The sequence below is a fragment of the Choloepus didactylus genome, chromosome 7 (assembly GCF_015220235.1).
Source record: "Choloepus didactylus isolate mChoDid1 chromosome 7, mChoDid1.pri, whole genome shotgun sequence".
Classification (NCBI taxonomy): Eukaryota; Metazoa; Chordata; class Mammalia; order Pilosa; family Megalonychidae; genus Choloepus; species Choloepus didactylus.
Window position 1 is genome coordinate 22,525,611 of NC_051313.1, and position 25,881 is coordinate 22,551,491.

The window sequence follows — 25,881 nt, forward strand, 5'->3', positions numbered from 1 at the left end:
AGGTTGAAAAAGGGAAAAATCTTCACCAACTAGGATGAAGTAAACTTCGAGTTTTAGGACTTCCGCACGAACGGATTACAAGCCCATCTCCATCACGTGCACACAATGCTCAAGCCAGGCCGCAGCAGCCAGGCTCCAGCCACTGATACGTGATCACTTTCCTTATTTTCACACTTACTGATAAACCCCTCCACACCAGATCAAAGAGAAGGCAAAATTATTTCCTCATCTAAGTATATGGGTATCAATTTTAAAAGATGAACAAATTTGTTTTACCTTCTCTCTCAAATCTTTCTTCCCTTCAAGCATTTTCCTATTTAAAATATATGGCTTGATAACATCTCTATAATATGTGGTATTACAAATTTTTCTGCTACAAAAAATTAGATATATGCTCTTCCCCTACTGGTTTACTTGGGGGAAAATATCCACAAAATTCTATCAGCATCATTTCTTTGAAGCAGCAAAGTGTTAAAGCACCAGCTATTACACGAGTTATGTGGTTGTCTCTTGGCCATTATCTAATGATACATAAGATTATTCTGTCTACTTAATCTTTTAGCAAAACTGCTACTATGACCTTGACTTATATAAACAAGCAGCATCTCTAATATTAGCTTAACTGTTAAATAAAAATACCTGTTCCAATGTCCGTGATTAACTCTACAAATATTAGAAATCTCTCTCACGAACTAGAACAAATGTATGTCATTATAACTAGAAGTTAATAATAGAGAAGCATACAGAGAAAAAATATATACCTATTGCAAACCATATACTACAGTTAGTAGTATTTTAACATTCTTTCATCAACAGTAACAAATGTACCAAAACTATGAATCAACAATGGAGGGGAGCATGGTTAGGGGAATGGGAGGATCTGAGTTTCCTTTTTTGTGTCTTTATTTCTTTTCTGGAGTAGTGAAAATGTTCTAAAAATTGAAAAAAAGATTAATTGTGTTGATGGATGCACAGCTATATGGTGGTACCGTGGGCAACTGATTGTATACTTTGGATCTTTGGATTGTTGTATGGTATCTGAACAATCTCAATAAAAAAATAAAAAATAAATAAAAATTAAAAAATACCTGTTCCAACAAATGGATCAAAGACAATATCATTTTCTTTCACTTTTCCTTGATTGGACATAATGAATGATAAACCAGCATCCATGCTTGTATTTCCAATAAAGTGTCTCCTTTTGACACTGTAGGACTCAATGAGCTCTCTCTGTCCATCTGCAATCTAGATTGGAGATATTTTTCAAATGGTATGTTTGAATATTAGCATATTGACTATTACATGCATTGAACATTAGTATAACCACCCAGGAAACATTTAATAATGATTCATAATAAAACCAGCTTTATGTTGATGAGAACTATCTTGAACTTCTACTGCTCTAAACTCGTTCCTATATTAAAAAAAAAAAAAAAACTATGACTGAAGTAGCTATGAAGAAATGCCTTTTATTTCTTGCTGTCTTTCCCTCTATTTGTCTTTTCAAACCAAATTTAAATTGTATTTAAATGCAACTAGTCCGGATGTTGGTGGTAAATAAGCTTTACCTATCTTTTTTCCTCCTAAAAAAACAATATTCTGCAACCTAAGTCACAGCTTCCACTCACCCACTGGAAACCTCAGGAAAGTGAGCTGAACTGCTCTGCAGTAATCCCATTTCTTTTCTGAATGGAAAACCAAGGTTGGAGAGCTCCATAGACGAGATCCCTCAACCATCAGAGGACTCTGCCTTCTCTCTGCTTTATTAGAAAAGCAGTCCAGGTTTTCTGACAAGCCTTGTTTAAAGGTTTCCAGAGACACCCGGTCCTCCTTGGGCCCTATGTCTAACAAGCTCTTGTACTTCATAGGAGTCGATGCCCAGAAAAAACACCATCAACAATTTTAACCCATACAGTAGTTCTGACTCTCCAGCTGCTTTAAAGTTCTACATGTAAAGAATCAAATGCAAAGACCTAACATTTAGCTTTTGAAGAAACAAAATGAGATAGATAGAAAGAAAGCTTGCTTACCCATCTACCAAAATAAATATTATTTGGATGCTCGGGGATACAATTTGGGTCCAAACCATAATCCTCCAAAATAGAGAATATATGCTGTGGCTTTTTTAAATTCACTTTTCCTTCAAATGGCAAAAATTCAAGTGCCTGAAAAAATAAAAGTAATTCTAATATTTTTTAAAAATGTTTAAGGAAATATAGTGCTTATTTAATAGTACTTAGCTTGTGAGTCTAGTATCAACAATACATTAGATAAAACATGAAAAGTACTTTGAAGAAAAACATGGTACAAACTAAGCATTTAACAGACATTAAAAATTATTATCTATCAACAGTGGCTAGAATACATTACTTCTACAGGTTTTTTATTTTTTACTAAATTCACTTACATCTATTCGTTTGACTTTTTCTTCTTGGGTTAATGTTTTATTAAATGTGTGAATCTTTATTTTATACGTAGAATTGGAATGCAGAAAAGGAACCTAAAATAAAAGCAGATAATTTTTTTCAGCTTAGTATTCTAGTATATGCACATACGCTTATATAAAACCACATTTCATTACGCACCATCTTCTCCACAGGGTAGTTTTTAAGAGAACAGTACAGCTCTTCTGGAGATTTTCCATGACCCCATAGTTCAAATATAGACCTAGGAAATAAATGATGGATACTAACCTCAGTAAAGAAATTAGTTCACATAGAATATGTAACAGCTATTTCACTGGTCCTTTATGCCCATTCCACCGAAATAATTACTGTCCACGTTTTCTAAGCAATTAAAGGAGAAATATGTATCTTGAATACACATATAGCTTAGGCCCAAATCACACAGAAGAGATATGGAAAGAGGAAAAATTCAGTATGTCAGTTTTTTAAGTTTTCATCAAATTTTTATACAGTAAAATTGCTTGAGTTATTTTAGTGAAACTGGTGAACATCTGCAGGAAATTCTCTTTTCCCAAGTATCTTCTCTATACAACAAAAAGAAAAAAGACCAGATAAAAATGTTACTATTAATGTTTACTATTGATAATTTAGTAGCATTTAAATAACCAGTAGTCATCATTGTAACCACTACAAGAACAAAATTCTTAATGAAAAGATATTTTCAAGCTCCCACTGACTACAAGGAACAGTTAGCAATTACAAGCCAAATTTCACCACAATCTATTAAATTAAACAGTTCTTAGAGTAGGTTGTAATGGAATTTGATTTACATAGCAGCACAATTCTGTGCAACCAAATTCAAACAACTACTTTATAATCATAATTAATGCTGCAACTGGGATTCTAAATATTATCCTTTGAAAACTAATCCCTCCTTTCTTTCTACTTAATTAATGGAAATACAGTCTCTCCAATAATACAACTCTTACTTAACTATCACTTAAGGAGTAACCTCAGCTAAGCAACACAGACAACAAAAAGCAACCAAAAAATTACTCAAAATGTATGTGTCAAAGTCCCATGCATTTTTTTTATCCTTAGTGTTTAAAAATTATAACAAACTGGGTCCATTCATTCATTTATTTAACAAATATTTATTATGGACTTTTACATACCAGGAATTATTCTAGGCAATGGGATAGAGCAGAGAACAAAACTCACTGCCTTCATGAAACTCGTATTCTAAAGGAAAAGAAAAACTCCTGGAAGCATAAACTGAGGGAAGAAGAGGTAACTGTCAACCTGAAAATGACCCTGAAAAGGGAAAATCTTGAAAAGCAAGAGTGATGTAAAAAAAAAGTAAGAACTAACATTTAATGCAACTCTTAAGTACAAAGGACTTCTCTAAGGACATTTAATATTAACTCATTTATTCCTCTAAGCAACAAGATGCAGCTGTCAGTATCACTACCCATTTAACCAATGAGGAGACTGAATCACAAAGGGATTAAATAACTCTCTCAGGTCATACAGCAGTGGTGGAGTCTGTCTGGCTCCCAAATCCATGCTCTTTACTACTACGGGACGTTGCTTCTCAGAAAAAAAAAAAAAAAAATGCAAAAAAAAAAAATAGGACACTTTTGTACATCAAAGGACTTAGTCAGAAAAGTAAAAAGGCAACCTACACAATGGGAGATGATATTTGGAAACCACATATCAGATAAGGGTTTAATATCCCAAATATATAAAGGAATCCTGCATCTCAATAACAGAAAGACAAACAATCCAATTAAAAAATGGGCAAAAGACATGAACAGACATTTTTCTGAAGAGGAAATACAAATGGCTCAAAAGCATATGAAAAAATGCTCAACTTCACTGGCTATTAAGGAAATGCACATCAAAACCACAATGAGATATCATCTCACACCTACCAGAATGGCCATTATCCAAAAAACAGAAAATGACAAGTGCTGGAGAGGATGTGGAGAAAGAGGCACACTTATTCATTGTTGGTGGAAATGTAGAATGGTGCAACCACTCTGGAAGACAGTATGGAGGTTCCTCAGGAAGCTAAATATAGATTTGCCATATGACCCAGCTATTCCATTGCTGGGTATATACTCAGAGGAACTGAAACTTGAGACACAAACAGACATATGTAAACCAATGTTTATTGCAGCATTATTCACAATTGCCAAGAGATGGAAACAGCCCAAATGTCCATCAGAGGACGAGTGGATAAACAAACTGTGGTATATACACATGACGGAATAGTATGCAGCTGTAAGACAGAACAAAGACATGGATCATGTAATAATGTGGATGAACCTTGAGGACACTATGTTGAGTGAAGTTAGCCAGAAACAAAAGGACAGATTCTGTATGGTCTCACTAATATGAACAGACATTAATGAACAAACTTTGGGAGTTAAAAGCTGACAACACAGGCGACCAGGAGATAGTAAGAGGGCAGAGATCAGCCATTTGATGCTGAAGGACTACAGAATGTTTAGGATTGATTGCATAGATCCAGAAATAGATAGCATAATACTGTGTGATGGTAGCACGGTATTGTAAGTCCACTGAACAAAGATGTCTGAGTAAAGCTCAAAGAGGTGGGATAGGAGAATGTATGACACCAGAGGTAAAGATAGATGATAAAGACTGGGACTGTATAACGTGGCAAAAACTGGAGTGGCCAATGACAGTTACTAAATATTCAAATATAAAAATGTTTTTGCATGTGGGAAAGCAAATGAATGTCAACCATGTAGAAATTTGAAAAAGGGATGGTATTCAGGAAAAAAACATAATCAAAGCAAACTGGAGTCTATGGTCAACAGTAACATTGTAATATACCTCCATTAAATGTAACAAAGGCAATATGCCAATGCTAAATGTATATGAGACGGGGATATAGGGGAGTAATATGGGATTCTTGGTAGTGGTGTTATTTGCTGTCCTTAGTAGTATATTGTATTGTATGACATGTTATTTTTCTTTTTATCATTTCTTCTTATTGCTAAAAAAAAAAAAAGAACAATTTTTCTTGTAGTAATCAGTATGTTCAAGTGCTGATTGTGGTGATAAATGTACAACTTTATGATGATACCATGAACAACTGATTGTACACTGTGGATAAATGTATGGTATGTGAATATAACTCTATAAAATTGTAGGAAAATATATATATAGGAGTAAAAGTGTTGGAGAAAACATGGTGAGCGGGATGATGCCTCACCAATATGGACTAACTACAATGTGTAAACTCAGAATTGAATCTTAGAACATAGCCTAATGTGGACACAATAATTGTAATAGTCCCTAGATTGTAAGCTCTTACAGCAGTTAACTCTATCCCTGAATTGTAAGTCCTATCTCTAAACTTTGAGATGCTGATCCCCTAGCGTATACCTGATTGGTCTCTGGAACAGTGCATATCTCTGAGACACCTGAAACTCAGAGCTAGAGCTCGACAGATATGAATGTCAGTATTAGTGCATACAGCCACTGTCAAAAAAAAAAAAAAAAAAAAAAGCTGAAAAAGAGCCCAGACTTCAATTAGCGATATGAATGAAGCAGGTCTGGTTAAGACCAGAGCAAGCCAGGCCAAAGGGTAAAGGTTGAAACTGATTGTGTTTTAAAACTTCAACTTTCATAAGAGACCAAGGGAATAGATATCTATTTGGTACAGGATCTAAATTTTCTAAACGGTACAACTCTACAGTCGATTTGTTCAAACACCACAACTGCATGGAACTTTGAATAGGAAGTGAGATACAGTAGGTTAGTATAGGCTGGAGTGAAATAGTGACACATCCCGGAGTAATTTGGGCAGATAATAAAAAATATATTTACAGCCTCCCCCTCCCCAGCCCCGAGGATCTGGGGGAAGGTGTGGATGCGTTGGACATCCTCACCTGGACTGGTGTTGATGTTGTCACAAACATTGGGACTGGCGGTTTGATGTGCTGAGCCCTCGAGCATGGGACTTGCCCTTATGAAGCTCATTACCACAAAGGAGAGTCTAAAGTTGTATGTAATGGTGCCTAAGAGTCTCCCCCTGAGTACCTCTTTGTTGCTCAGATGTGGCCCTCTCTCTCTCTAACTGAGCCATCTTGACAGGTGAACTCACTGCCCTCCCCACTACATGGGACCCAACTCCCAGGGGTGTAAATCTCCCTGGCAACGCAGAGTATGACTCCCGGGGATGAATGTGGACCTGGCATCGTGGGACTGAGAGTATCTTCTTGACCAAAAGGGGGATGCAAAATGAGACAAAATAGTTTCAGTGGCTGAGAGATTCCAAATGGAGTCAAGAGGTCACTCTGGTGGACATTCTTATGCGTTATATAGATAACACCTCTTAGGCTTTAATGTATTGGAATAGCTAGAAGTAAACACCTGAAACTACCAAACTCCAACCCAGCAGTCTGGACTCCTGAAGACAATTATATAATAATGTAGATTACAAGGGGTGACAGTGTGATTGTGAAGACCTTGTGGATCACACCCCCTTTATCTAGTGTATGAATGAGTGGAGGAATGGGGATAAAAACTAAAGGACAAACGGGGTGGGATGGGGAGATGATTTGGGTGTTCTTTTTTCACTTTTATTTTTTATTCTTGTTCTGGTTCTTTCTGATGTAAGTAAAATGTTCAGAGATAGATTGTGGTGATGAAAGCATAACTATGTTATCATACTGTGGACAGTGGATTGTATATCATGGATGATTGTATGGTGTGTGAATATATTTCAATAAAACTGAATTTAATAAAAAAAAAAAAAAAAAAAAAAACAGGAATCCCAGGCCATTCAAGAAAAGAGCGAACAGTTCCACAGATCATGATGATCCCTAATGAATTATTATACAATACAGTACAACAACTAATGCTCATAATGATAACCTAGAATCAATGAAATATGAAATAATACTCTTTATCTTCTTTTTCAGAAAGAAATTATGCAACACATTGGTATATTTATATTTTAAATGGTCAAAATAAAAAAGACAATATTTAACATCATAAGCTTCAGTTAATACTGGAAACTTTATAACAATACCTTTTTATGATTAATAGTTTTAGAGTATATAGTTTTCATATGTATTGCCCTGTTACAATCCCTATTTTAGAGATTATAAAGCTAAGGCTTACACACAATGCCACATTTCCCAAGGATGCTCTATAAATAAGCATGGATATCAACTTATTAATATAAAATCAACAATGATCTAGAATACTTCATTGATTACAGCAGCAATAATGAAACTTTTTGACAATAATGTTTTAAATTATAAATATTATAATTTCCTTTGAGGAAAGGAGGGAAATGGATTGGGAAGGGTGCACAGGGACCTTCAATGGTTTCTGCAATAGTGTACATCAAAAAAAATCTGGCAAACATCTTGAAATGTTGAGACCTAACAAGGTAGGTGCCTAGTTGTTATATTATTCACTTTACTTTTTGCTCAAAGTACTTCACATTAAATAAAGAAAACAAAATGAAACTTCAATCTCTATTCTACCACAAATTCGACTTTAAGTTAGTTTTGAATCTATGCTTATAAAAGTATTTCAGCAATTTCATCCTGTATCATTAATCAAATATATGCATCAGAAGATATGAGCTTTGAAATAAGTTTACAAGTTTCTTAGTACTTGAGGAGCTATTTTGACCCACTAAGCTAAATCTTTGGAATTCAAACACCTCTTAGAGTCATAATTATAATATGCTAAAGTAATAATTATTCAAAAAGTTTGCTTTTTAGTGATGTTTCAGCTGTCTAGTTATTTTTATTTAATCAGTAAGACCCATCAACAAGCTTCTGTTACAAGATTAGTTTTGGAGCTGTGAGGATATTTTCAAAAGGATGAATTTACCTAAATATGGGGTTGTAGCCTATTCAATAATATGGCAATTACATATCACACTATGAAGTACTGTTAACCAAGTTAATAAAATTAGAGATCTATAATCTTATTTGCATTGCATTATTAAATATTATAATTTCTAAGAAAAAGAAGTTTTTCAGTAATCTGCCAAAATATTCAGGAAAAAAAAGCAACTCAAGGATACCATAAGCTGTCAGTTTTTGACATGCTGGTTGAAAATTAAATTTAATGTGCAAATCTAAAGATAGAAAAATTTTCCAACAGTGGAAAAAAACAAAGAAAGAAAGAAAATGAGAAAAAGAATAGACGCCAATCATAAAAGCTAAGTAGGATAAACACTGATCAGTATCATCACATTAATTCATACCGTGATATGATAATTAGAACTCCTTTTCTAACAAATAAAACAATAAAACGTACTTCCTGGCAGTCCCTACTTGTGTCACCTTGAACTTCACCAATCTGATTGCTCATCATTCAACTAATCACCTATAAGAAAGACATTTTTGGATCTTGCAGTACATTGGATATAATTAAGTATAGCATCAATCCTATTTAATGACATAGTATTTATGTCTCATACTACAGTCCTACTTAATATGGAAGTTTAAAAAAAATTATTCTGAAACAAACATTTCTACATTTCCCCAGGAGATTTTCTCCTGCATTTCCCTGTCACCATCCAGTGGTCAAGTGTGTAACTGCAAGCCAGATGGAGCTTCCCCTCCACCAATCCCTTCCTCCTTCTGCCAACATAGCCAAGAGGACAGAGAAGTTATGAGAAGTATGGTGCACATTTATGCAGAACATTTTAAGTTTCTCTTACTTGGCACATACTGTCCGTTTCATTAAGTTTCTGGCAATATCTTCAGAGGGAATACTAAGAATCCAAAATGGAGACTGGAAGAAAAATAACAATATACAACTTACGTCTAAGTGGTTATATAGCCTTATATGCATTTATTCAAGACGTCAATAAGGAGAGATTCACATTTGCTACTTACACATAAAAAATATCTGCTCTAGCTCTAACTGAAATAAAAATCACTGCATAGTAAAATAGTAAATTATTTTAAAATGAATAATATAGTACAGTGTAAAAACACTTTTATACCTAACCCTATAAATAAAAATATCAACAACTTAATGTGAGGTTAATTTTGCATTTGTCCTTCTATATAAAAGCTTGACTAAAATAATTAACGCATAGTGTACTCCAAGGTAGAATCTCTTAATTTTTTTCTATTGTTGCTATTCATTCCTTATAATACAGCTATTATATTTTTAACTTCTAAGTAATGTATTTCTTTATTTCTAAATGATCCTTCTTTTCCTAGGTAGTTGCAGCCACCAGAGATGGGAGAGGAGTCCTCTGGAATAACTATGATGAAAAACCATAGGGTATATTTTTAAATTATCTTGCATTTCTATTATTTTATCATTTTATCTAAGGAAAAAAAAAGCTCCAGGTGCATCAAGGAGGTTTCCCCAATCCCCATCTCAACACCAAGGGGTTTTTAAGCTCCACCTAGATAACCCCTTGCCTAAACATACATACAAAATACAAAGCTCATAAATTCACAAGTGTACATAATACGAATGTCAAATTTTGAAATGATTCCCAATACAAGCCTGAGTTTTAGATATTAACATTATAAATTCTAATTCTATGTCATCAACAAAAGATAGCCCTTTTTTCAATGAAAGGACACAAAAGCAAATCATGATACAACTGCTGAATTAAAAGTTATAAATTCATAAAATAAATGAATGATGGAAGTTAATCTAAATTAGTTTCTAAAAAACTACAAATTTTTCCAAAATATCCTTTTCATTCAGTTACTCCTAGAAATATACAAGTAACCACAAACATACAAATTTAAGATTTGCAGCTCTCTTCAAATCTCAAGTTTCCATTTACAAGTATACTACAGACGGTCTAGCGAAAAATACAAATTCAACTTACCTTTCCATAAGTTTCCTGACTGTTGGCGAACTGACCTCCAAAAAGTGAAAGCAAAGACTTTATTTCCTATATTGAAAATATTATAAAGTGAACACATTTTAATGTTGCACTCATATTCAATTTCAGTTTTTAGTAACAAAACATTTATAATAAAACACATCAAAATTGCTTTCCTCCAGAAATGTTTGCTTTATATCATTTACACAACAAATATTACATTCTGCACCAAAAAAACCAGAATTCTGAGAGGATGTTCTAGAAAAGATCCAGAAGCTCAGGTAACGGCTTACGCTGACCAATCTTCAGATTCCTTCCATCCCTCAGAATTCACAGGAAATTCTGCAAGTGTAGGATGGGGAGTAATAATCCCTCAATAGGTATTAATAAAAGTAAAACATTTTGAAGATATCATATTAGGCAGGGGGAACTTTTGACCAGTAACTTTGCATAGGGAAAAACTTAATTTATTAAGTTGTTTTTCCTATTTTTCAGCATTAAGAACATATTTATCCTAACAAGAGAGGGGACATCGGGTCATTAGTGTGTGCAAAGATCCAAGGGAACACTAAGGGACAGAAACCCAGGTGCCTTAATTCAATTCAATTTCTCAAATTCTTCATGGAATAGAACTACTTAGAAAAGCAAGAAGCAGCAAGTAAATTATTTGGGGGCATTACTATGAAGAACCTTGGGGATGGGAAATTTTGTGTTGTATATATGTATATGTATCTATATGAATACATGTTACCACAACAAAATAAATAAAGTCAGTGCTAATGTGTTTAGTCAAGAATCGCTGAGCTAATAAATTGATAGACATCAAAAACAAGGGCAAGCAGGCTTAAGAAAATTTTCAGGAATGTCTACAGTGGTTACAAAAGAAATTTGTGAGACTCTATTTTGATGGCTTGCAGTCTTACTTAGAACAGGGGCTGAAACATAACAGGCATTTAATAAATATCTGCGAAAGGAGTGAATAAATGATCTCCCTGCGTAAGGTGCTCAGCAATTTCTGTTCTAGAAATGGCAGCTAGCTATCCTCCTTGTTAAAGTAGGTTTAAAAGGGTTTGTAGCAAAGTTCTCTACCTTTCAGTTTATTAGAGAGGATTAAGAGTTCCTAATAAGGAGGGAAAAAATACTTTAAGAAAGTCAGAACTAAAAAACTGAGTGAGTCAGAAAAGATTGAACCTCTGTGATACTAGTTAATGAGAACGTCTGATGTAACACAGAGAAAAATAAACTCTTCACATTTGAACAAAACAAGGGTGTAGTTCTTCTCATAAAGCAGTGGCTCTCAAGATGACCTGGGAGATCCCCAAGGTCAAAACTATTTTCATAATAATACCAGTACATTGCATGTCGGTTTCCTGTTGACACTCACAGTGATAGTGTGCTGGTGTCTTAGCACGAATCAAAACAGTGGCAACAAACTATAGCAACAGTCATTGAGTCATTGTATTCTTCATTCTCATGTGTTCATATGAAAAAACAAAAAAGCCAGTTGCATGTAAGAATGTTTTTGATAAAGAAATAAAAATTGATTTTATTAAATCTCAACCTTTTAGATGTGACAAAATAAAATCTGGACCTTGAGTACCCGTCTTCTGTGTGAAAGAAGCACACATAAAGCATGTGAAAGGCATCTCCTGCTTACCCAAGTACAACAGCTGTGCACAGAAAAGCAAAGACCAACCGTGTGAGTTATAAGCAAAACTAGACACACTTTTCACGGGACACCATCTTCTTCTTGAAAGAATGACTGACAGACAAACTGTTTATTCCCATTTTCATGGGACATCTTACAAATGACCAAAGAGAGCCTGTCACTTCAAGGAAAACAACTGACACGTATAAATTGCCTATAACAAAATTGAGCTTTCAAGCAAAAATAAGAATTTTACCACCATGAGCTTGACAACTTCTCAGTACTTAAAGACTTTTCTAATGAGATCAATTCACAAATGTGAGAAACATGATTTTTAAAATAACACTCCCTGACTCTGAAGCGTATTATAAAGCCACAGTTGTCAAAACAGCATGGTACTGGCACAAAGATAGACATATTGATCAATGGAATCGAATTGAGAATTTGGAGATAGACTCTCAGATCTATGGCCAACTGATCTTTGATAAGGCCCCCAAAGTCACTGAACTGAGTCATAATGGTCTTTTCAACAAATGGGGCTGGGAGAGTTGGATATCCATATCCAAAAGAATGAAAGAGGACCCCTATCTCACACCCTACACAAAAATTAACTCAAAATGGACCAAAGATCTCAATATAAAAGAAAGTACCATAAAACTCCCAGAAGATAATGTAGGAAAACATCTTCAAGACCTTGTATTAGGCGGCCACTTCCTAGACTTTACACCCAAAGCACAAGCAACAAAAGAAAAAATAGATAAATGGGAACTCCTCAAGCTTAGAAGTTTCTGCACCTCAAAGGAATTTCTCAAAAAGGTAAAGAGGCAGCCAACTCAATGGGAAAAAAATTTTTGGAAACCATGTATCTGACAAAAGACTGATATCTTGCATATATAAAGAAATCCTACAACTCAATGACAATAGTACAGACAGCCCAATTATAAAATGGGCAAAAGATATGAAAAGACAGTTCTGTGAAGAGGAAATACAAATGGCCAAGAAACACATGAAAAAATGTTCAGCTTCACTACCTATTAGAGAGATGCAAATTAAGACCACAATGAGATACCATCTAACACCGATTAGAGTGGCTGCCATTAAACAAACAGGAAACTACAAATGCTGGAGAGGATGTGGAGAAATTGGAACTCTTATTCATTGTTGGTGGGACTGTATAATGGTTCAGCCACTCTGGAAGTCAGTCTGGCAGTTCCTTAGAAAACTAGATATAGAGTTACCATTCGATCCAGCGATTGCACTCTCAGTATATACCCGGAAGATCGGTAAGCAGTGACACGAACAGATATCTGCACGCCAATGTTCATAGCAGCATTATTCACAATTGCCAAGAGATGGAAACAACCCAAATGTCTTTCAACAGATGAGTGGATAAATAAAATGTGATATATACACACGATGGAATACTACACGGCAGTAAGAAGGAACGATCTCGTGAAACATATGACAGCATGGATGAACTTTGAAGACATAATGCTGAGCGAAATAAGCCAGGCACAAAAAGAGAAACATTATATGCTACCACTAATGTGAACTTTGAAAAATGTAAAACAAATGGTTTATAATGTAGAATGTAGGGGAACTAGCAATAGTGAGCAATTAAGGAAGGGGGAACAATAATCCAAGAACAGATAAGCTATTTAACATTCTGGGGATGCCCAGGAATGACTATGGTCTGTTAATTTCTGATGGATATAGTAGGAACAAGTTCACAGAAATGTTGCTATATTAGGTAACTTTCTTGGGGTAAAGTAGGAACAGGCTGGAAGTAAAGCAGTTATCTTAGGGTTAGTTGTCTTTTTCTTACTCCCTTGTTATGGTCTCTTTGAAATGTTCTTTTATTGTATGTGTTGTTTTTTTTTTCATACAGTTGACTTAAAAAAGAAGGAAAATTTAAAAAAAAAAAAAAAAAAGGAAAAAAAGGAAAAAAATATGTAGTGCCCCCTTGAGGAGCCTGTGGAGAATGCAGGGGTATTGGCCTACCCCACCTCGATGGTTGCTAACATGACCACAGACATAGGGGACTGGTGGTTTGATGGGTTGAGCCCTCTACCATAGGTTTTACCCTTGGGAAGATGATTGCTGTAAAGGAGAGGCTAGGCCTCCCTATAATTGTGCCTAAGAGCCTCCTCCCGAATGCCTCTTTGTTGCTCAGATGTGGCCCTCTCTCTCTAGCTAAGCCACCTTGAAAGGTGAAATCACTGCCCTCCCCGCTACGTGGGATCAGACACCCAGGGGAGTGAATCTCCCTGGCAACGTGGAATATGACTCTCGGGGAGGAATGTAGACCTGGCATCGTGGGACGGAGAACATCTTCTTGACCAAAAGAGCAATGTGAAAGGAAATGAAATAAGCTTCAGTGGCAGAGAGATTCCAAAACGAGCCGAGAGATCACTCTGGTGGGCACTCTTACGCACAATTTAGACAACCCTTTTTAGGTTCTAAAGAATTGGGGTAGCTGGTGGTGGATACCTGAAACTATCAAAATACAACCCAGAACCCATGAATCTCGAAGACAATTGTATAAAAATGTAGCTTATGAGGGGTGACAATGGGTTTGGGAAAGCCATAAGGACCACACTCCACTTTGTCTAGTTTATGGATGGATGAGTAGAAAAACAGGGGAAGGAAACAAACAAACAGACAAAGGTACCCAGTGTTCTTTTTTACTTCAATTGCTCTTTTTCACTTTAATTATTATTCTTGTTATTTTTGTGTGTGTGCTAATGAAGGTGTCACGGATTGATTTAGGTGATGAATGTACAACTATGTAATGGTACTGTGAACAATCGAATGTACGATTTGTTTTTTATGACTGCGTGGAATGTGAATATATCTCAATAAAATGAAGATTAAAAAAATAATAATAATAAAATAAAATACAATAAAATAACATATAATGAAATGTGCCAGCATTTGGAATACCCACATAACTCAGTGAACCAGTATTTTCCAAATAACCAATGCATGATGTTACTGAATCATGTGTGGGTAAAAGATCCATTCAGAGTGCAAGACAAGATCAATTGGTTTCAATGCAAGAGCATATGAAAATTTCACTGACAAAGTTTCAGATTCCACATTGCAGTTAGCATTTACAACACTACTCCTGGTTAATTTTGGTGTAGTATCAAAGACTATTCCCAGTTATCTGAAAAACTATTAAGATAGTTTCCCCTTTCCAACTACATGTCTGTGTGAGGCCAGATTTTCTTCACATAGTTTAACTAAAACAATATATTGTAACAGACTGAAGAAGCTAGCTATCTTTCCTTAAGCCAGACATTAAAACAGATTTGCAAAAAAGTAAAACAATACTTCTCTCACTAAATATTTTTGTTTTGGAAAACAATTATTTTTAATTAAAAATATTATTTATGTTAACATGTAATGGGTTTACTATTGTTATTGTTAGACAAGTTAGTATTTTTCAAATTCCACTGTTTTAATTTCCTACACTGTAAATATCAATAGGTATTGAGGTATTCAACAACTTTTAAGATCGTAAAGGGTTCCTGAGACCAAAAACTGTGAGAACAACTGCCATAAACATTTGTTCTTAAAACATTAAGATATCCCAGACAATAGGAGGTGCAAAAAAATAACATTACTAAATCCTGACAGATGAGAAAAGTAGTCGCAGTTTGAGATTACCCGCTAGAGTAGTGGTACTCAAACTCCAAAGTGTACTAACAATCTCCTGATGAACTAGTTAAAAAGGCAGTTTTCAGGGGTCCCACCTCCAGAGATTCTAAGTAGCTGCAAAGTGAATTGGATAAGTGCCAAGAACACTAGAAGACACACTGTAAGGCAGAGGTCCTCAAACTTCAGAATGCACCCGAATCACCCAGAGGCCTTGGTAAAACGTAGGTTGCTGGGCCCCACCCTCAGAGTTTCAGATTCACTAGGTCTAAATGGGGCCCAAGAACGTGCAACTCTGACAACTTCCCAGGAGACACTGAGCTGCTAGTTTGGGGACACTCTGAGAACCACTGTCACAGAGCTTTTGCAGGAACATGAACTGGTTAGTTATGACGTGGCTGCCATTATCATGTACTCTCATCAGAGCCTCCAGCACTCCATCCCTCCCTCTTCTATCCACCTTCAATTTGGGCCATGAAAATTAGTTATATCACCAAAAGAATCCCGAGAAGAAATGTGCCGTGACTTTGGAATTAAGATAGAAACTTGACGATTTTGAGGGAGAAGGGGTTTTAAAATATGTCCACAAATTCTTTGATTCTCCTCTTTTCAAAAGTTGGAGGCTAATTCCACTCCTGTGACTGAGGAAAAAGGCAATAAAAAGATCAGGAAGAAGTCAGAGGGTCTCAAATATATTTTAATAAGAGAATAAAGAGGATAACTTAAATATTACTTAAATTTACATTAAGTTAAATGTAATTAAATTTAAATTAAATGTAAAATTAAATTTTGACACAAGGATAGAAACTTTATCATGGTATTATCAAGATAACTTTGACAACCTTAAAAAACACAGTATAATATAATGGAAGCATATACTGTGTTCAAATAAATATAATAAATAAAAACAGAACAACTGCAGGTCAAACAAAAATATTCTCTATGAAAATCCATAAACCTGCAAGTTTAGGACAATGAAGAATACATGCAAAAGCCTAAAAGGAGAGAAAAAGGGAAATAATCGAGGTTTCAGGGTATTCTACAGGATGCCTGGACAAGACCAGAACGCAGGCAAGAGAATGGCAGCTATACAAACTGGCCCATATGAAATATTTGAGTAAAAGCATTTAATAAATTCTTTACCTGTGTGTGAAATTCACCTCTTGGGAAGGAGAGAAAAGGAAAGGATTAGTATACTGAATTTCTTCTTATCAACAAGGGAAACCTGGCTGAGGACGTCAAAGTGACAGAATCCTGGGACAACAAGGGTGTAACATCTTGGAACTAATAATACACAGGCAATGAATGTCAAGCACAGTGAGAAATGTACCACAGATTTCAAGAAAGCAGATTTCTCTTTAAGTATAACATCAAAAAGTCTAAAAAGCCCTTAGGAAGGGAATACTGTAATATTAATAGATGACAGAAAGGAAAAAAAACCCCACAAATTCCTATCTTGTTTCTATCTGTATAAAGAATGCATCAAACCAGAAAGGGCGAAACATGTTGTTAAGAAACGTAGCCAAAAACATGGCAGAGCATTAGCTCCACTACCCAAAACTTAGCGTTGAAAACTGAGAGGAAATGCAATAACCCAAGCTGTAAATTTAAAAGCAAAATATGTATTAACCTAACCCATCAATCTACCTGGAAAAAGCAAAACCATAGGATTTTCATTCCTCTGAGGCAAATTTAATTCCTAGTTGAGAATACTTAAACATTAGAAACAAAATAATTTACACTGGACATTAGATACAAAAATGTAGCATGATCTGGGGCATGACTGATACATTAACTCCCATGAGCTTTTCATTTATTTTAGCCACATACTTTTTCACCTATTTAGGTTGATTTGGAAAATTCAGGTGTCTGAACTTTTACTTTTCATATATTAAGGTAGCTGCCAACTAAAACTGGCCCTGCTTATCAGATGTAAAAATGGACCAAACATTCCCAATCTCTCCTTTTAAATCATAAAGGCAGCTACTCTTACAACTTCCTTGCCTACCAGTTCTAATGCAGCAGATGGCCCAGAAGTGTAGACCGTCCTTCCAACTGCCTTCCCCAGAAGGGATCCTATTTCATACAATTCAACTGCGCTGGTTTGAATCTATTATGTACACCAGAAAAGCCTATGTTCTTTTAATCATTTCTTGTGGGGGTAGACCTATTGTGGGTGAGACCTTTGGTTAGGCTGTTTCCATGGAGATGCAACCCTGCCCATTCAAGGTGGGTCTTCATTCCTTTGCTGGAGCCCTCTATGAGAGGATAAAAGGCAGAGAAGTTTTAAAGACAGCTCAGAGACACTGAGAAAGAAAAACACCCTGGGAGAAGCAAGAAGGACCCATGGGAGAAGATAAGAGAGACAGAAGCCCAGAGACATTTTAGAAAAAGCCATTCTGAAACCAGAACCCCAGGGAAGAAGGACCAGCAGATGTTGCCATGTGCCTTCCCATATGACAGAGGAACCTTGGATATCAGCAGCCTTTCCTCCAAGAAGGTATCCTCTTGTTGATGCCTTAATTTGGACATTCTCACAGCCTTAGAAATGTAACTTATGACTTAATAAATCCCCATTCTTAAAAGCTAACCCATTTATGGTCTATTGCATTCCAGCCGCCTTTGCAAACCAGAACATCAACAATTATTGAGCAACTAATGTGTGCAAGGCACTGAAGCTGTGTAAAGATAAAGATGTATTTATCCTCTAGGAGCTTAAGGTCTAATAAAACACATTCAGCCTAATGACGGAAATGTGTGGCGTAAAAAAGTTAAGTGCTCCTAGAGCCAAATAGCAAAAGAGTACAGGGAAGGAAAGACTGCTTCATGAAGACTTCATGGAAGAAACTGACTTCAGCCCTGAATAGACGGAAGAGAACTTCCACTTCTAGTGATGGCAAACTAGGTAATTCCAATGGAGCCTCCTGCTGAAAAGAACCAGGAAAGCTCCACATCCATCTAATGGCAAAGAGAGGATTACCAAGCTGAGATTTAGGAAAACAGAAGTCCCAAAGTGGACTTTTCCCCTCAGGTATTGCCATTCCTGAAGCAGCTGTGAGGGTGACTAGCCCTTCTGACAACTTCAGGGCTCTTGAGGGACAAAAGTTAGAGTCCAGGGCCACCCAGGGGGAGTCCAGGGGACTTTTTAAACCACTGGTTTGGGCTGGGATCCCAAAGGGCAACCCCCTGGGAGTATGTGTGAATCAGAACAAAAAGGTCGTCTTAGGACCTGCAACTCAGCTTCGTATTTTCTCAGTGCTTGAGAATGAGTTAAAGTGATCCCAGATTGCTAACGCTCCTCTATGCTCCTATGTTGTTCAAGAGGACTTATGTCATCCAGGGCCTCAAATATTTCTTCCAACAAATTTCCAAATACAACATCTGACACATATTTAAAAAATAACCAGGTACACAAGTGAAAAAGAACCAACGGAAACAATAAACAATAGAAACAGACCCACAGGGCTGCTTTTATTGGAGTGACCAGTCACATACTCTAACATAACTAGGATTTTTACACTGAAGAGGATAAAAGACAAAATTAAGAATTATGTCACGATGAAAACTACAAAAAAAAAGGAAACTGCCAGGAGAGGCTAAACTTGCTTATAATTGTGCCTAAGAGTCTCCCCCTGAGTGCCTCTTTGTTGCTCAGATGTTGCTCTCTCTCTAGCTAAGCCACCTCAGCAAATGTACTCACTGCCCTCCCCACTACGTGGGATCTGACACAGTATATGACTCTGGAGGATGAATCTGGACCCGACATCATGGGATTGAGAACATCTTCTTGACCAAATGGGGGATGCAAAATGAAACAAAATGAAGTTTCAGTGGCTGAGAGAACCCAAATGGAGCTGAGAGGTCACTCCAGTGGGCATTCCTATGCACTATATAGGTAACCATTTTTAGGTTTTAATGCACTGGAATAACTAGAAGTAAATACCTGAAACTATCAAACTGGAACCCAGTAGCCTTGAATCTTGAAGACAATTGTATAGCAATGTAGCTTACAAGGGGTGACAGTGTGATTGTGAAAGTCTTGCGGATCACACTCATTTATCCAGTGTATGGATGGATGAGTAGAAAACTGGGGAGAAAAACTAAATGAAAAATAGGGTGGGAGGGGGGATGATTTGGGTGTTCTTTTTTAACTTTTACTTTTTATTCTTATTTTTACTTTTTCTGGTATAAGGAAAATGTTCAAAAGATAGATTGGGGTGATGAATGCACAACTATATGATGGTACTGTGAACAGCTGATTGTACACCACAGATGACTGTATGATACGTGAATAAATCTCAATAAAACCGAATTTTTTAAAAAAAATCTTTAAAAAAATGAAATTGCCAATTTGAAAAAGAATCAAGTAAAAACTATAAACTCAAAATAAACGAATATGTGGGTAAATCTAAATGAATATTCTATACATGAATCTATACAATGAATTTATATAAAATGAATAGATTGAAGAGCAGGAGAGGAAAGACCCAAACATGACAAAAGGAAACACAGGGAGCAAAAACCAAAGTAGGACAAGAGAGGGGATATTTGAGGTGTGATGGGGAGTCAGCTTTGGCTGTACTGAGGGCACAGGCAAAGTCAGAGAACAGAGCAGAGAAAGGTGCACTGACAGGCCTTGAATGTCAGACTAAGGCGTTATATCTTTGAGACCTCAAAGGCATAAACAGAACTGAGCTTTTGGAATATTAATCTGTGTTCCAGTTTGCTAAAGCTGCCATTATGCAAAATGCCAGAAACGGAATGGCTTTTATAAAGCAGATTTATTAGGTTACAAATTCACAGTTCTAAGGCCATAAAAATGTCCAAACGAAGGCATCAACCAGAGGATATCTTCACTGTAGAACAGCAGATGGCATTCAGAACACCTCTGTCAACTGAGAAGGCACGTGGCTGGTGTCTCCTGGTCCTGTGCTCTCAGGTTGCATTTCAAAATGGCTCTCTCCAAAATGTCTCTGGGCTTCTGTCTCTCAGACTCTGTGCATCCTTGCTTGTTCTCCCAGGGCATTTCTCTCTAAGCGTCTGGGGCAAACTCTGGGTTTTATCTCTTAGCTTAGCATCTCATAAACATCCTTCTGTCTGCATCTCCCAGCGTCTCCAAGCATCAGTGTCTGTGTTGGTTCTTAGCTTCTCCTGGGGGCAAACTGGATTATATATCTTCATTTCTCTCCAAAATGTCTCTCTCAGATTCTCTGAGCTCCTTCTCTCCATGAGCTCTCTTAGAGGACTCCAGAGAACTAATCAAGACCCAACTTAAATGGGTGGGTTCACACCTCCATGGAAATAATTTAATCAAAAGGTCTCATCCATAGTTGGGTGGATCACATCTCCACGGAAACATTCAATCAAAAGGTTCTACCCCACAAGATTGGATTAAAACATCATGGTGAAGGACCTTCCAGGAAGATGGTGGAGTAGGTGAGGCAGACAGGCATCTCTTCCATCAGAGTAACTAGAAAGGGACTGAAGGACACCAGGGACAGTGGTTCCAGGGTGTGACCGGCCACAGAGGGTCCCCCACAGTACTTAGAGGGGACATCCAACAGAAAAAGAGGAGAGACAACAGCTGGAGGGACATGGTGAATGTGTTACCCATCCGAACTGCACTCACCCCCAGGCCAGCAGCAGCAAAATCACCACCAGGCAAGGGAGTGAGCAGCAGTTCTCCACAACCATCCACCTACCTTGACAGTTTGCTGTAGGGTGATCCTCCACAGACAGACAGTGGGGAGCTCCTGTGAGGGAACCCAGCAGGCTGCAACTGCTCTCCCCCTCAAGGAAGTCCCAGAGGGTGCAATGGTGAGAAGCAGGGAAGGGAGAGGCGCCATTACCAGTGATCAGGAGCCCCTCCCACACCCCAGAGACTCACTGGTGCAAGGCAGGCAGAGAACCAGCAGGCAGGGCCCACGTCCCACCTGCCAGGTGCCCTTGATCAGGCCCCCTGCCTACCTGCTCAGAGCCTGCGCTGCAGCCCCAGGACTGGGATTCCCCAGAGCACAGGGAGATCTGGTGCACCGATTGGTTCCCCACCCGGTTTGGGCTCCGCCCACCACACAGCAGACGTTTGGGGAAGACCTACTTGAGAGCGCCACCTGCTGGTAGGTTAGGGAAACTGGACTCCAGCAATCTGTGTCTCAAGAGCACCACCTGCTGGTAGAACTGGGAAATTGCACTCCAACAAACCAAATTATAAATAAATACTCAATTAAGTCTACACTTCCCAAAATAACCCTATCAAGACAAGCAAATGCCCCGAAGCCAGCAGAAAATTACAAAGCATTTGAAGGATATAACAGATATGGATAAGTCAAACGAACAAATTAAAAAGCCAGAAGACACACAAAATTTGAAGCAATTAATCAAAGAAGTACATACAAATATCAATATTACGGCTCAGGACATAAAGGACATGAAGAAAATCCTAGAAGAGCATAAAGAAGAATTTGCAAGAGTAAATTTAAAAACAGCAAATCTTATGGAAATAAAAGATACTGTTGATCAAATTAAAAATATTCTTGAGACACATAACACCAGATTTGAAGAAGCAGAGGAATGAATTAGTGACCTTGAAGTTAGGGTGATGGAAAGTGAAAGCACAAAAGAATGAATGGTGAAAAAAATAAAAAATTTGAAAAGGATCTCAGGGAAATGTTAGACAACATGAAGTGCACAAATACAAGAATCACTGGTGTTCCAGAAAGGGAAGAAAAAAGTAAAGGGCTAGGAAGAGAATTCGAAGAAATTGTTGAAGAAAACTTCCCAACCCTTCTAAATGACATAAATACCCAAATTAAAGATGCCCAAGGAACTCCAAAAAGAATAAATCCAAATAAACCTACTCCAAGACATATACTGACTAGATCGTCAAATGCTGAAGAGGAGAGACTTGAAAGCAGCAAGAGAGAAGCGATTCACCACATACAAGGGAAACAACATAAGACCAAGTACTGACTACTCAGCAGGCACCATGAAGGCAAGAAGGCAGTGCTGTGACATATTTCAGATTCTGAAAGAGAAAAATTGCCAGCCAAGAATTCTTTATCCAGCAAAGCTCTCCTGTAAAATTGAGGGAGAGTTTAAAATTTTCACAGACAAACAAACGCTGAGAAAATGTGTTAACAAGAAACCTGCCCTGCAAGAAATACTAAAGGGAGCTCTACCAAATGAGAAAGAAAGAACGAATAGAGAGGTCTGGAAAAGAGCACAGAACTGAAGAGTTATTAGTAAGGGTAACTTAAAGGAAAAAAACAGACAGGGAAAAAAAATAGATCCCAAATGATAAGATGGCTGGTTCAAGAACTTCCTTCAGAGTAATACCTTTGACTGTAAATGAATAAAACTCTCCAATCAAAACATACAGACTGGTAGAATGGATTAAAAAACATGACCCAGCAATATGCTATTTACAAGAGACTCATCTTAGACTCTGTGACACAAAGACACTAAAAGTGAAAGGATGGAAAAAAATACACCACATAAACTGCAATCAAAAGAAAGCTGGGGTAGCTATACTAATATTGGACAAAATAAATTTTAAATGCAAAGATGTCATAAGAGATAAAGAAAGACACTATATATTAATAAAAGGGACAACTCACCAAGAAAAAAATAACAATTATAAATGTTTATGCACCCAATCAAGGAGCTCCAAAATACATGAGACAAACATTGGCTAAACTGAAGGGAGCAATAGGCACATCTACAACAATAGTGGGAGACTTCCATACACCACTCTCTTCTATAGATAGAACTAGACAGAGGACCAATAAGGAAATTGAGAACCTAAACATTATGATAAATGAATTAGACTTAATAGACATTTATAGCTTATAACATCCCAGAGTACCAGGATACACATTCTTCTCTAATGCCCATGGAACGTTCTCCAGGATAGATCATATGCTGGGGCACAAAACAAGTCTTAATAAATTTAAAAAGACTGAAATTATTTAAAGTACATTCTCTGACCACAATGGAATGCAACTAGAAATGAACAGCCACCAAAGAACCAGATCTTTCACAAATATATGGAGGTTAAACAATACATTCTTAAACAACCAGTGGGTCAAAGAAGAAATTGCAACAGAAATTGGTAAATTAGATTCTAGAGACAAACGAAAATGAGAACACAATATATCAAAACCTGTGGGATGGGAGAGGGGCAAGATGGCGGCATAGAGAGGAGTGGAAGCTAAGCAGTCCCCCTGGAACAACTACAAAAAACCAGAAACAACTAGTAAATAATCCAGAATAACTGCGGGGGGACAAACGAGACCATCCACTCATCATACACCAACCTGAATTGGGAGGAATGCCCAAGAACACAGCATAAAATCTGTAAGTAAAACCTGTGGAACCAGGTCGGGAGGCCCCCTCCCCCATAGCCCGAGCTGCGGAGCCGCGTGGTGCCAGAGAGAAGCTCTCTCCCAGCAAGCAAATACAGCTCAGCTGAGCTCCAACTGGGGTTTTAAGTAGCGAGTGTGAACTGCTCACTACAGGTACGCATCCCCAAAAAACAGACAGAGGCTTTGGGTGACGACTGACCTGGGAGAGCCGGAGGGTCGCCTTGACTGGGTCTGAAGGGGACTATCTGTTTCTGTTTTCGGCTCAGTGCAGAAAGCCCCAGTCATTTTCAGTTTCCAGGGCTGTGACTCTGGGAAAGGTGGAGACAGCACAAGCAGAGAGCGAGACCACTGAAATGCTAATGACCTCCACCTGAGGGGTCTGTCTTCTCTAGGAGGAAAGGGGTGGGGCCCTTTCCATTCAGAACCAGACCCCAGAGCCTGGGGGAACATGGCCATACCTCCTCACACCAGTCAAGAATTACAGGCTAACAGGCATCACATGCTGGGCAGAAAAGCACAGTGACCTGAGGCATCAAAGGGTGGAGCAATTTTCTAAGACACACCCGGAGGGAAACCAGATACTAAATATTTCTTCCCTCTGGGACCTGAGCCTGATCTGGTCTGGGAAAACCTGATTTGGATAACCAAGGAAACCATGCCTAGACAACAGAAAATTACAACCTACACTAAGAAAAACAAAGTTATGGCCCAGTCAAAGGAACAAACGTACACTTCAACTGAGATACAGGAATTTAAACAACTAATGCTAAATCAATTCAAAAAGTTTAGAGAAGATATTGCAAAAGAGATAGAGGCTGTAAAGGAAGCACTGGACATGTATATGGCAGAAATCAAAAGTTCAAAAAACCTACTAGTAGAATCTATGGAAATGAAAGGCACAACACAAGAGATGAAAGACACAATGGAAACATACAACAGCAGATCTCAAGAGGCAGAAGAAAACACTCAGGAACTGGAGAACAAAACACCTGAAAGCCTACACGCAAAGGAGCAGATGGAGAAAAGAATGAAAAAATATGAGCAACGTCTCTGGGAACTCAAGGATGAAACAAAGTACAATAATGTACGTATCATTGGTGTCCCAGAAGGAGAAGAGAAGGGAAAGGGGGCAGAAGCAATAATAGAGGAAATAATTAATGAAAATTTCCCATCTCTTATGAAAGACATAAAATTACAGATCCAAGAAGCGCAGCGTACTCCAAACAGAAGAGATATGAATGGGCCTACGCCAAGACACTTAATAATCAGATTGTCAAATGTCAAAGACAAAGAGAGAATCCTGAAAGCAGCAAGAGAAAAGCAATCCATTACATACAAAGGAAGCTTAATAAGACTACGTGTGGATCTCTCAGCAGAAACCATGGAGGCAAGAAGGAAGTGGTGTGATATATTTAAGATACTGAAAGAGAAAAACCACCAACCAAGAATCCTGTATCCAGCAAAGCTGTCCTCCAAATATGAGGGAGAGCTCAAAATATTTTCTGACAAACAGACAATGAGAGACTTTGTGAACAAGACACCTGCCCGACAGGAAATACTAAAGGGAGCACTACAGGGTGATAGAAGACAGGAGTGTGTGGTTTGGAACACAATTTTGGGAGATGGCAGCACAACAATGTAAGTACACTGAACAAAGGTAACTATGAATACAGTTGAGAAAGGAAGATGGGGAGCATGTGAGACACCACAAGAAAGGAGGAAAGATAATGACTGGGACTGTGTAACTTGGTGAAATCTAGAGTGTTCAACAATTGTGATAAAATGCACAAATATGTTCTTTTACGAGGGAGAACAAGCAAATGTCAACCTTGCAAGGTGTTAAAAATGGGGAGGCATTGGGGGAGGGATGCAATCAGCATAAACTAGAGACTGTAACTAATAGAATCATTGTATTATGCTTCCTTTAATGTAACAAAGGTGATA

The 25,881-nt window shown here is 37.4% G+C and overlaps 1 protein-coding gene across 6 annotated transcripts in view; it reads right to left on the reverse strand.

Moving 5' to 3' along the window:
- TRMT11 (tRNA methyltransferase 11 homolog) overlaps positions 1 to 25,881 on the reverse strand; it is an 86,742-nt gene that overhangs the window by 55,398 nt on the left and 5,463 nt on the right. For 5 of the 6 annotated variants that reach the window (XR_005217958.1, XR_005217959.1, XM_037843715.1 and 2 more), the window contains exons 2-7: positions 10,270 to 10,335; positions 9,130 to 9,203; positions 2,586 to 2,667; positions 2,408 to 2,500; positions 2,031 to 2,165; positions 1,089 to 1,245 (exon numbers count right to left, since the gene is read on the reverse strand). Coding sequence is in view for 4 of the 6 variants with exons in the window: in XM_037843715.1 (XP_037699643.1) it covers positions 1,089 to 1,245; positions 2,031 to 2,165; positions 2,408 to 2,500; positions 2,586 to 2,667; positions 9,130 to 9,203; positions 10,270 to 10,335 (607 nt within the window). In the remaining 2 variants the exon portion in view is untranslated. The remainder of the gene's footprint in view (positions 1 to 1,088; positions 1,246 to 2,030; positions 2,166 to 2,407; positions 2,501 to 2,585; positions 2,668 to 9,129; positions 9,204 to 10,269; positions 10,336 to 25,881) is intronic. The other variant, XM_037843716.1, reaches the window with a different exon arrangement.